Consider the following 12,906-nt stretch of genomic DNA (forward strand, 5'->3'; position numbering starts at 1 on the left):
TCCGCGGTCAACGTCACCAGTCTTCTAGCCATCTGTCACGTTCGTTTGTAGAGATGGACCAAGGCGCAGCGTACGTAGAGTTCCACATACTTTTAAAGAATAAAGTGAAACTTAAGCAAATACAAAACAATAAAGAATAAACGAACCGTGACGACAATGCAGTGCTAGCAGGCAACTAAAAATAAACAACATCCCATAACCCCCAGGTGGAAAAAATGCTACTTAAGTATGATCCCCAATTAGAGACAACTATAACCAGCTGCCTCTAATTGGGAATCATACAAATCACCAGCATAGAAAATATAAATATAAACTAGAACAAAAACACTAGTCACGCCCTGACCTACTCTACCACTGTCTATGTGACAGGACACCCCCCCCCCCCCCCCAAAAGGTGCGGACTCCGACCGCTAAACCTGAAATAAAAAGGGCGGGTGTCTAGTGGCGGTGGCGGCTCTGGTGCGGGGCCAAGTACCCGCTCATCCGCCAGAATCGGGGGCGGCTCTGGTGTGGGACGAAGTACCTGCTCATCCTGCGGATCCAGCCATGGACCTTGAAGTTCTGGACCGTTCACCGTCGCAAGAGGTTCCGGACTGTGGACCGTCGTTGGAGGTTCCGGACTGTGGACCGTTGTTGGAGGTTCCGGACTGAAACGTCGCCGGAAGCTCTGGACTGGGAACTGTCGACGGAAGCCTGATGAGTGGAGCCGGCACTGGTGGTACCAGGCTGGTGACACGCACCTCACAGCGAGCGCGAGGAGCAGGTACAAGACGTACTGGACTGGGGAGGCGCACTGGAGGCCTGATGCGTGGGGCCGGTACAGGTGGCACCGGACTAGTGACACGCACTTCAGGGCAAGTGCAGGGAGGAGGCACAGGAAGTACTGGACTGGGGACACGCACTTCAGGGAAGGTGCGAGGAGCAGGCACAGGACGTACCTGACTGGGTAGACGCACTTGAGGGAGAGTGCGAGGAACATGCACAGGGCGTATCTGACAGGGAAGACGCACTTGAGGGAGAGTGCGAGGAGCAGGAACAGGACACAACTGACTGGGAAAGCGCACTTGAGGGAGAGTGCGAGGAGCAGGCACAGGATGCACCTGACTCGGAAGACGCACTTGAAGGAGAGTGCGAGGAGCAGGCACAGGATGTACCTGACTGGGAAGATGCACTTGAGGGAGAGTGCGAGGAGCAGGAACAGGACGCACCTGACCTACTCTACCATAGAAAATACAGGTTTTCTATGGTCAGGACGTGACACCATCGCCAATCCATTTTTCATGTTCCTAGCGCACCAGTAACACATAGCACAAGAACTTACAATAAACAATTCCCGACAAGGACATGGGAAAGAGAGGGAAAATATACACAACATGTATTAGGGAATTGAATCCAGGTGAGTGTGAAAACAAGACAAAACAAATGGAAGGTGAAAATGGATCGGCGATGGCTAGAAGACCGGTGACGTTGACCACCGAACACCGCACGAACAAGGAGAGGAACCGACTTCGGAAGAAGTCGTGACATTTACAAACAGATTATTTCCGTGTATCACAATTCCAGTGGGTCAGAAGTTTACATACACTAAGTTGACTGTGCCATTAAACAGCTTGGAAAATTCCAGAAAATTATGTCATGGCTTTAGAAGCTCCTGATAGGCTAATTGACATCATCTGAGTCATCGGAGGTGTACCTGTGGATGTATTTCCAAGCCTACCTTCAAATTCAGTGCCTCTTTGCTTGACATCATGGGAAAATCAAAAGAAATCAGCCAAGACCTCAGAAAGAAAAATGTAGACCTACACAAGTCTGGTTCATCCTTGGGAGCAATTTCAAAAGGCCCAAAGGTACCACGTTCATCTGTACAAACAATAGTACGAAAGTATAAACACCATGGGACCACACAGTCGTCACACCGCTCAGGAAGTAAACGCGTTCTGTCTCCTAGAGATGAACGTACTTTGGTACGAAAAGTGCAAATAAATCCCAGAACAACAGCAAAGGACCTTGTGAAGATGCTGGAGGAAACAGGTACCAAAGTATCTATATCCACAGTAAAATGAGTCCTATATCGACATAACCTGAAAGGCCTCTGAGCAAGGAAGAAGCCACTGCTCCAAAACCGCCATAAAAAAGCCAGACTACGGTTTGCAACTGCACATGGGGACAAAAATCGTACTTTTGGAGAAATGTTTCCTGGTCTGGTGAGAAAAAAAAATAGAACTGTTTGGCCATAACCACCATCGTTATGTTTGAAGGCTTGCAAGCCGAAGAACACCATCCCAACCGTGAGGCACGGGGGACGGGGGTGGCAGCATCATGTTGTGGGGGTGCTTTGCTGCAGGAGAGACTGGTGCACGTCACAAAATAGATGGCATCATGAGGAATTAACAATTATGTGGACATATTTAAGCAACATCTCAAGACATCAGTTAAAGCTTGGTCGCAAATGGGTCTTCCAATTGGACAATGACCCCAAGCATACTTCCAAAGTTGTGGCAAAATGGTTTAAGGACAACAAAGTCAAGGTATTGGAGTGGCCATCACAAAGCCCTGACCTCAATCGCATAGAAAATGTGTGGGCAGAACTGAAAAGGCATGTGCGAGCAAGGAGGCCTACAAACCTGACTCAGTTACACCAGCTCTGTCAGGGGGAATGGGACAATATTCACCCAACTTATTGTGGGAAGCTTGTGGAAGGCTACCCGAAACATTTGACCCAAGTTAAACAATTAAAAGGCAATGCTACCAAATACTATTTGAGTGTATGTAAACTGCTGACCCACTGGGAATGTGATGAAAGAAATTAAAGCTGAAATAAATCATTCTCTCTACTATTTCACATTCTTAAAATAACGTGGTGATCCTAACTGACCTAAGACAGGGAATTTTTTACTAGGATTAAATGTCAGGAATTGTGAAAAACTGAGTTAAAATGTATTTGGCTAAGGTGTATGTACACTTCCGACTTCAAATGTATGTAAGTGTGTGATGCAGAGGACCAGGAGAGAGTGATATAATGTGCCCTTAGATGTGGACCAAAACAGGACAAGGACCAAAATACATGCAGGGGAAAAAACATTCAATTAATGACCCCAACGAGATTCTGCACACATCATTTAAACGTAAATATTTTACATCATCCAAGGGTGTACATAGGCATGTGTGTGTTTTTGTGTGTGTGTGTGCACACGTGTGCCTGTGCGTGTGTGTGCTTGTCTGCATGTGTGTGTGTGTGTGTGTGTGTGTGTGTGTGTGTGTGTGTGTGTGTGTGTGTGTGTGTGTGTGTGTGTGTGTGTGTGTGTGTGTGTGTGCGCGTGGTGTGTGCGCGTGTGGTGTGTGTGCGTGTGGTGTGTGTGTACGGTGTGTGTGTACGGTGTGTGTGTACGGTGTAGCTACCTCTGTCTGCAGTATGGCAGCGCGCTGCTCCTTAGCAGTGAGGGACTCTTTGAGAACCTCTATATGCTGTTTGCAGTCTGAGTTCTGGTTGTTCAGGGTCTCCAGCTTGGTCTGCAGGGCCAGCAGCTCAGACTCCTTCTTGGACAGCTCCTGCTTCAGCTGGTCAATCTGTGGAGGAGAGACACACATACACACACAGAACAGGGAGTATCACAACTAGCGATTGTATGAAGTTGACAGCTAACTAGTATGATTATGGCAGGTGTGTGCCTGTATGTGTGTGTGTGTTTGTATTAGGTGTCTGTGTATGACTGTACTGAGTGTGTTTTGTGCAGTGGACATTGGACAGAACAGCCTCTCACTGAAATGGGCTGACAGTTTATCCACTGTGTTCCTTTCAGCCAGGATCTCCTCTCACTAAAGATGAATTTTGGACGGACTCTCCTGCATTATTCATGAGGTATACATCAGCCCTATCTATGATTGATGATTAATGGGTTAAAAAAACAACAACAAGGGGCCTCCCGGGTGGCACAGTCGTCTAGGGCCACCATTATGGCACCAGAGACTCACGGTTCACGCCCAGGCTCTGTCGCAGCCGGCCGCGACTGGGAGGTCCGTGGGGCGAAGCACAACTGGCCTAGCGTCGTCCGGGTTAGGGAGGGTTTGGTAGGGATATTCTTGTCTCATCGCGCACTAGCGACTCCTGTGGCGGGCCGGGCACAGTGCACGCTAACCAGGTCGCTAACCAGGTCGCATCCAACCCGGAAGCCAGACGGAAGCCAGACACGGCTGGGTTGGGTTGGATGCGCACTGTGTTAAGAAGCAGTGCGGCTTGGTTGGGCTGTGTTTCGGAGGATGCATGGCTTTCGACCTTCATCACTACAACTCCGTAAGGGAGTCTTGTAGCGACAAGATAGTAACTACTAACAATTGGATACCACGAAATTGGGGAGAAAAGGGGGTCAAATTTAAATGTAAAAAAATACACCAACAAACCCCCCCGCTGGTTTCAGCCACAAATGGGTAATGTGGAGTTGGATGTAAACACACGGACACAATTCTACAGATAGGCTAGAGGCTAAACCCTGGTGATGACATGCCACAGACAGATAGATAGAGGACGGACGGACAGACAGACAATGTGACAGACATACAGACAGAGGCTGGGAACTTAACCAGACTGTGAGACAACTGACGACAGACTGTATAATATGACTGAGCAAATCAAAGTGATAAGATAAGGGTTAATGAGAAAATTAAACGTAAGCAGTTTGGTGCAGTTGGTTCCAATGGTAATACTCTACTATCAGTCATGCTAGATGGATACAACCATATTGACAAGGCTTCAGAGGTGATCAGAAAAGAGAGATTTTAATAACAAAAGAATGATGTTCTTTATTGTCTTCCTCTGCTCTCTCTGCTGTCTCTCTGCTAAATGTACAAGTAAGCATCTCCCAGTCAGATAGCTGCCAGCGAAGCACTTCCCTGATGAAATCAGTTAATTTAATACTAAAGCTAGTTTATTTACAGTCAGCTCTGTTCTTTTCACTTTGAACCTGCACAGCAAAATCAAGATTGTGAGTGATTGTGTTTGGCACATCATACACACAGTAAATGTGTGTGTGTGTGTTTGTGTGTGTGTGTGTGTGTGCGTGCGTGCGTGTGTATGTGTGCATGTGGGAGTTTGTGTTTTTTCCTCTATATGTGTGTGTACCTTGGTCTTCATAAACTTGGAGTGGTTCTTGTAGACCTCCATCTGTTTGATCTCCTCCTCTCTGTCCTCGGTGTTTAGCAAGCCGTTAGCCTTCAGTATCTGGATCTCATCCTCCAGGTCCCTGATGTTGCGCTCCAGAGACGCTATCTTGGTATCCTGGTCAACACACACACACCAGCTGTAAGACTCTATCTTGGTGTCTTGGACAACATACATACACACACACACAAACACACATGCAGACACACACACTAGTTGTACACTACATCCACACTTAAAATCCAGTGGTAGAACATTTCCAAAAGGTTGACCAGTGTACAAAACACAAAACACTTGAAAGAGAGGGACAGAGAGAGGGAGAGAGAGAGAGGGAGAGAGAGAGAGAGAGAGAGAGAGAGAGAGAGAGAGAGAGAGAGAGAGAGAGAAGAGGGCAGCGAGACAGAGAGAGAGAGACAGTCAGAGAGAGTCGGAGTCAGAGAGTCAGAGAGTCAGCGAGGAAGAGATTAAGAGATAAAGAGAGAAAGAGCTCTATGAAGTAATAAGGAGAGCCGCTGCAGTATCTGGAGAAAAATCGAAAGCTTCCTCCTCCTTCTCTGCCTGCTGCAGATCCAGCTTTAGCTCCCTCCCAGCCTCTCAGTGGATTAATCACCATTTGGAAATACTGAGCAGCACACATCACATCCAGCCTGGGAGAATGTCCAGCCCAGAAAGAAACGCCTGGAGAAGAAGCAGGAAGAAGGTCCGTACTGCTCTGTAGTCGCTCGCACATCAATGCAGGAGCCAGTCTCTGGACTGCGACTCCGACTCCGAGTGTAGCTTTGACTTCGCAGGGTTTTCAAATAAATAATACAGATTAGCCGTGGTCCGTCTCCCATGCACTCCTCCTGCAGAGCACTGGGAAAGAACCCCTTTTCTTCTCCCTCTCTCCCGACCTGTCCTTCCCTCGACAGGTTCTGAACTTGTGAAATTGAACTAGAACTTTAGCAGGGGTCATCCAGAACCCAGTGGAGAACTAGGAACACCGGCTGCATGAGATGCTCTCGCTATAGGATGACGGAAAAAACAACAGACGGTCCTGATCTAAGGGGTTAATGTGAAAGTGTGAAAGTTGTTATCATGGCCATGTGCCTCGTCAATGCATCACTATCCTACAATTGCAGTCATATGCAAGCTACCATAGAGAGAACATAGTAGTACATTAGAACATAGTATAGACAGCAACATACCGTAGCTCAATGGGTCAGAGAAGCTATGTCATCCAATTGACTTCACTTCTACAGTAGATCATGCTGATCAAGCTGAGGATGTAATTCTCTCTCTCTCTCTCTCACTCTCTCTTCCTCCCTCCCTCCCTCCCTCCCTCCACTGTGTTCTGGCCTCAGTGTCATAAACATGTTCTCCTTGGTGTTTGAGGAGTAAGGTAGAGAGAGAGAGAGAGAGAGAGAGAGAGAGAAGAGAGAGAGAGACAGTCAGAGAGAGTCGGAGTCAGAGAGAGAGAGAGAGAAAGCATTACTCATGCTAACATCAGCATCAACATGGCTGTGAAGAGAGTGGAGAGGAGCGGGGAGTTCCTCTACTGAGAATGGAAGGGGCGGGGCTTGGCTCTGTATGCAAATCCAGAGCCTCCAGGAGCCAGCGTGTCATGTGACCATGCAATTGGAGAGTCACATGACAGTGATAGGAGATGTTGGGGTTTTGCTCAGCACCAATCCATCTCCATCTGATGTGGTGTGTGAGAGAGTGGCGTGCTGGAGGGCTGTGAGCTCATGCTTTATATTTAGGAGGCGATATCACAGCTCTGCAGCTACAGTAGATTGATGGGCTCTATAGTGGTTCAAATACTGCTTTGAATATATTTTTCATAGCTTTTGCATGTTAAGTACCTTTGTAACATCATCCACACAGACTAGTCTCACAAGGCCATACTTCCAAATATCGTCTTGTTGAACAAAGCCTTGGCTTTCGAGGCTATCCATAGACTAGAATCAAAGTGCAATCAAACTAAGCAAAACCGTTCTTCTTAGAACTAATGTTTGCGTACTTCATCTGACCACATGGTTGGTCTCAGTGATGGTGCTAGTCAGGTGTAGCATGATGTACAACAGTACCCATAATGCCCCATGGTTCTTACCTTCATCTCTATGATGGTCTGGAGGGCTTTGGTTTTGCCAGGGTCCTGGTGCATCTGGTTTCTCCTGTGCAGTTCCTGGGAGAACACCAGTTGATATGAAATGGACAAGACAAGCATCAAATGTCGCCTCTCTTAAGACATAGTGCAATTGGCCCGTATTTATTAAGCATCTCAGAATAGAATTGCTGATCTAGATTCAGTTGAACCTTTTAGATCATCATGAATAAGATTTCATGGATAAGGGGGACCTGATCCCAGATCAGCACACCTACTCTGAGAATCTTTATAAATGTGGGCTATGAATCTCTCCAAAAGCATCTTAGCAAATACCACAACACAACTTTTGTTTTCAATGGGTAATGACTTAGCTCAACACTCTAGAGACAGCATTGAAATAAGTTACGTTTATTTGCACGACCATTTACATCAGTCCTATACTGGCCCTGCTGGCAATAATACTGTATACAATTCAGAGGAAGCTGATGGGAGGAGCTATAGGATGATGGAATGTTATCAAGCACATCAAACATATGGAAAGCACATGTTTGACTCCTTTTCATTTATTTCATTCCAGCCATCCTCCTAAAGCTCCTCCCACCAGCCTCCTCTAACACAGATTGAACACTGTTCCTATCACTTCAGTCAGAGCACAGTAAACAGACAGAAAGACATACAGTATTGCCCTCTAGTGTTGATACGTATACACTTTAACTTAGAAGAAAAATTAGGAAATTGGCAAATAATGTCTGCTTTAAAACCAGCACCGAACAAATAATATGACTCGGGCACAATCAGTAACACCTCAAACACAAGTGAGACCAGTGCCTACAGAGGCTACCCTAACCAGGTGGAATCTACTGGGTCTACTGTAGGCAGATAGTAGGGTGGTAAACCAATTAGATACCTTTTGAGTAATGTAACTTAATGGAAAATGTTTTGGGATTTCACCTCATTTTTACATTCTGTAATAAAGAGCACGCGGTCAACATAAAAAACATGTTTTGTAGTAAGTGCCTATTAAGTGCCAAGTAAAGCAACAAGGTTGACCATAACAGAGTTGACGACTTGATCTTCAATCATCAATAATGCTTGTTGTGTGCTACAGGGAGGGGCAATTGAATGCAAGCTTCACAAAGTATTTGATTGTTAAAACATTTCTAGCCTGTCTATCTATGGGTAGCAGGGTTGATGTGTTATTCTAGCCTGTCTATCTATGGGTAACAGGGTTGATGTGTTATTCTAGCCTGTCTATCTATGGGTAACAGGGTTGATGTGTTATTCTAGCCTGTCTATCTATGGGTAACAGGGTTGATGTGTTATTCTAGCCTGTCTATCTATGGGTAACAGGGTTGATGTGTTATTCTAGCCTGTCTATCTATGGGTAACAGGGTTGATGTGTTATTCTAGCCTGTCTATCTATGGGTAACAGGGTTGATGTGTTATTCTAGCCTGTCTATCTATGGGTAACAGGGTTGATGTGTTATTCTAGCCTGTCTATCTATGGGTAACAGGGTTGATGTGTTATTCTAGCCTGTCTATCTATGGGTAACAGGGTTGATGTGTTATTCTAGCCTGTCTATCTATGGGTAACAGGGTTGACGTGTTATTCTAGCCTGTCTATCTATGGGTAACAGGTTTGATGTGTTATTCTAGCCTGTCTATCTATGGGTAACAGGGTTGATGTGTTATTCTAGCCTGTCTATCTATGGGTAACAGGGTTGATGTGTTATTCTAGCCTGTCTATCTATGGGTAACAGGGTTGATGTGTTATTCTAGCCTGTCTATCTATGGGTAACAGGGTTGATGTGTTATTCTAGCCTGTCTATCTATGGGTAACAGGGTTGATGTGTTATTCTAGCCTGTCTATCTATGGGTTACAGGGTTGACGTGTTATTCTAGCCTGTCTATCTATGGGTAACAGGGTTGATGTGTTATTCTAGCCTGTCTATCTATGGGTAACAGGGTTGATGTGTTATTCTAGCCTGTCTATCTATGGGTAACAGGGTTGATGTGTTATTCTAGCCTGTCTATCTATGGGTAAAAGGGTTGACGTGTTCTGCTCAACCGGCTCAATTTTCCACTTCAAAACACCAGAAAATGTTAAAAAAAAGAGTAGAACCAGCTCACTTGCTTTTACACTATGATATGATGTTCAATGTTTCTTTTGAAAACATTTTTTTTCTAATAAATAAATTCATTAAAAATCCTACATTGTGATTTCTGGATTTTTTTTCTCATTTTGTCTGTCATAGTTGAAGTGTACCTATGATGAAAATTACAGGCCACTCTCATCTTTTTAAGTGGAAGAACATGCACAATTGGTGGATGACGAAATACTTTTTTGCCCCACTGTAAGTATGATTCTCAATCAGAGACAACGAACGACACCTGCCTCTGCCTCTAACTACGACGCAGTAGTTATATAGTTATGTCAATTTAGTGGTTGAATAATACCACTCCATTTACTCTGCGTCTACTGTGGCCCTACAGTAGCTACAGTATATAGTACTATATGGCCATATGCTAACCATAAGCACTACATAAGTCACATCACCAATGGCACCCTATTCCCTACATAGTGCGCTACTTTTTGACCAGGCTCTGTTCAAAAGTAGTGCACTACATAGAGAATAGGGTGCTATTTGGGACGCAAGCCATACATATACTCTTGTACCTCTCGGAGGTGGATGTTCTCCTTCTCCTTCTGATCCAAGATGACCTCCAGGTGTCCCAGCTGTGCCTCGGCCTCAGCGATGCGCCTGGCCCTCTCCTGCTCCTCCTCCTCATTGACCCTGCCTGGCCCCCCAGGCAGACCCTTACTCTGGAGCATTTCCAGCAGCTTCTTGATAGACTCGTCCCTGGCCCCCAGCGTCTGCTTCTGAGTCTCCATCCGCAGCTCCATCTCCTCCAAGGTCTTCCTCAGGAGGAAGAGCTCTTTGGCCTGCAGGAAAGCAAGGAATTGTATGGAATTTTAAATTAAGGAAGTATAAATTATGTCATCATTAGGGCAGCGCAATTCTGGGAACTTTCCCAAAATGTCCAAGTTGGAAGAAAATCCAGAAACCTCCGGTTGGAAGATTCACAGAATTCCTCCAGGTAATAAGAAGTAAGTGGGAATTTGGAAATGTTGTTACCATAATGTTCAACCCTGGTCATAATAACCTGGAACTAATAACTAACTCATTTATTTAATCAGTCATTTATTGTGAATTATTAACTATTAAGATTCCTTGCCTGGCGGTCGTGCTCGGCCTGCAGTCGTCTAAAGTTCTCCTCGGTCAGCTCGATGTTGGTGTAGTGTTCCCCAGAGCGGCCGCCACTCTCCTGCAGCAGGTGGTTCAGATCCCTCTGGGTCCTCAGCTCATCCTGCAGGGCCTGGATGGTCAGCTGCAGGTGCTGTGGGGGTCACGCACACACACACACACACACCAAGGAGTCTCAATCTGGTAGGATCACAGCACTTAGCCTAAGATGGATTCAAATAAACTACAGACCAGACAATGATGGGTCACTGAATACGTACTCATGGAAGGACATATTCAGGCACACATGCAAACTCACACACAAAAAAAACATGTTATAGAGAGGGGGGACAAGGAACATTTTGATGGCCCTGTGGAAAGCAGATGTGCATTAGGAAGAACACACACAGAGAAACTCACAAACACACACTGTAATCTATTCACCCTCTGGAGAAGTTACAGCTGAAAAAACGGAGGCCTTACCTGGCTATGGCATGAAAGACACATAGAAAACACACGCGCACACACAAAGTATGGGTTGAAGAGGGAAGAGAAAATACAACTGTTTTATATACTGTTCATAATCAACTATACAGCTTGTTGCTTTCCATCTTCTGTTACCATTTTTAGGGTGAGTAGTGAGTACTGTAAATGGCTATCTATTTACAGGACTGTATATCAGTCATTTAATCTTTAGGAATGTTTCTCAAGGTTTTGACAGCAGGAATACTAAAAGAGACATTTAAACAAAGCCATCCAGTCAATGACTGAATGTGTGTTGCTGGGAGAAACCGATTGTGCAACTGAAATGGCACCCTATTCCAGTAGGAAAGCGAAGAACTTGTAGGACCATGATCCTTCGATAATAGTTTGACGATCATGTCAAGTGTTCATTGTTTAACGGTTGGGTTCAACAGCTTGCACTTTCAAAGGAGGTTGTGCTGTGCTGCTATCATGTATGATTGTTGCAGCATTATTGATAATTATCTATCATTACTGTAGGGCGGGTGCTGTCCATACGGCCTGAGTCGAGAGCAGCAGAGGTCCATGTAGAACACAGTAAACAATGTTCCCACTGAGAGCTGGAGACTAACCGACAGCAGTAGACTCAGCGGACTTCTGGGTTCATGCCCATCCATATGCTGTGTGTTAGGGTGGTGTGTGTATGTGTGTGTGTATGCGTGCGTGCGCGTGTGTATGTGTGTGTGTATGCGTGTGTGCGTGTATGCGTGTATGCGTGTGTGTGTGTGTGTGTGTGTGCGTTTGTGTGTGTGTGTGTGTGTGTGTTTGTGTGTTAGGGAAAAGCAATGCTCCTCCATTAGACTGCACACACTGCTTCAGGAAGCACACGGGAAAAGTAAAGGGGTACAGTACCTGATAACTAAATTAGTCACACATCGATTGTAGTGTGTGTAGTGTGTTTAGGACAAGGGAAAAGGAGGCTGAGGCTCTGTGACTCTCCCAATGTACACACTAGCATACCACTGTGCACTGATTGGGCCATGCATTCTCAGTGGTATCTAGTATGGACATTGGAACCTAGCCTGGGTGTTGGAGTTTAGGGGGCAGATAAATACAGAACAACACTATATACTATAGCATCACAAGCGATGCACACACAGTGCAGAGGAGCAGCCACACCCCTATATGAGAACCACACTCACAGTATGTTGGTCTGTATAGGGGGAACATACGAGGAGGACCAGGTGTGCTTGGAGTAAATAAGGAATAGCTAAACAAACAACACTCTTTTAAACAGAGTGTGTAGGGGAAGGGAGAGGGTCAGAGGGTAGGGTGTAGGGAACAAAACAGGCTAAACCCATCACACTCCTTTTGGGTGTGTATAAGAGTCAAGTTAGGAGTATGTCCAAAATGGCGCTCTGTTCACAATATAGGCCTTAGTGGACTACTTTTGGCCAGATCCCACAAGCTCTGGTCAAAAGTAGTGCACTATATAGGGAAGAGGGTGCCATTTCAGATATGACCTAGGGGTGGGGGGGTCTCTGGTGGTCACTGAGGAGACACGACGACATCACACTGGTGGTGACTCTATGTTGTACACACACGGCAGCCAGGGCAGCGGTGGCAGACATAGGGACAAACCTTGGCCCTCCTGGCGTCCAGCAGCTGTAGTAGCACGGGCGGAACCAACAGAGAGAACACAGCATCAGAACACTCGGTAGCATGAAGCGCACGTGGAGAAAATATGAGCTACTGTAAAAGCTGCCATGAGAAACGTGAGAATAATGTGTGAGGAACGTGAGAACAACGTGGTGAAGAACATGAGAACGTGTGAAGAATGTGTGAGAAACGTTTCAGAATTTTAGCCATTTATTTATTCATCCTTCCACCCCTCAAATCATGTATCACTATCCATTCTGATGTAAATAATACAGTTAGGGAACCTCACAAACTCA

The 12,906-nt window shown here is 45.7% G+C and overlaps 1 protein-coding gene across 1 annotated transcript in view; it reads right to left on the reverse strand.

The window, feature by feature from the left end:
* LOC109891624 (ERC protein 2-like) overlaps positions 1-12,906 on the reverse strand; it is a 96,945-nt gene that overhangs the window by 48,627 nt on the left and 35,412 nt on the right. The window contains exons 3-7 of the mRNA XM_031823909.1: positions 10,482-10,643; positions 9,922-10,188; positions 7,248-7,322; positions 5,117-5,272; positions 3,400-3,567 (exon numbers count right to left, since the gene is read on the reverse strand). Coding sequence (XP_031679769.1) covers positions 3,400-3,567; positions 5,117-5,272; positions 7,248-7,322; positions 9,922-10,188; positions 10,482-10,643 — 828 coding nt within the window. The remainder of the gene's footprint in view (positions 1-3,399; positions 3,568-5,116; positions 5,273-7,247; positions 7,323-9,921; positions 10,189-10,481; positions 10,644-12,906) is intronic.

The sequence above is a fragment of the Oncorhynchus kisutch genome, linkage group LG5 (assembly GCF_002021735.2).
Source record: "Oncorhynchus kisutch isolate 150728-3 linkage group LG5, Okis_V2, whole genome shotgun sequence".
Taxonomy (NCBI): domain Eukaryota; kingdom Metazoa; phylum Chordata; class Actinopteri; order Salmoniformes; family Salmonidae; genus Oncorhynchus; species Oncorhynchus kisutch.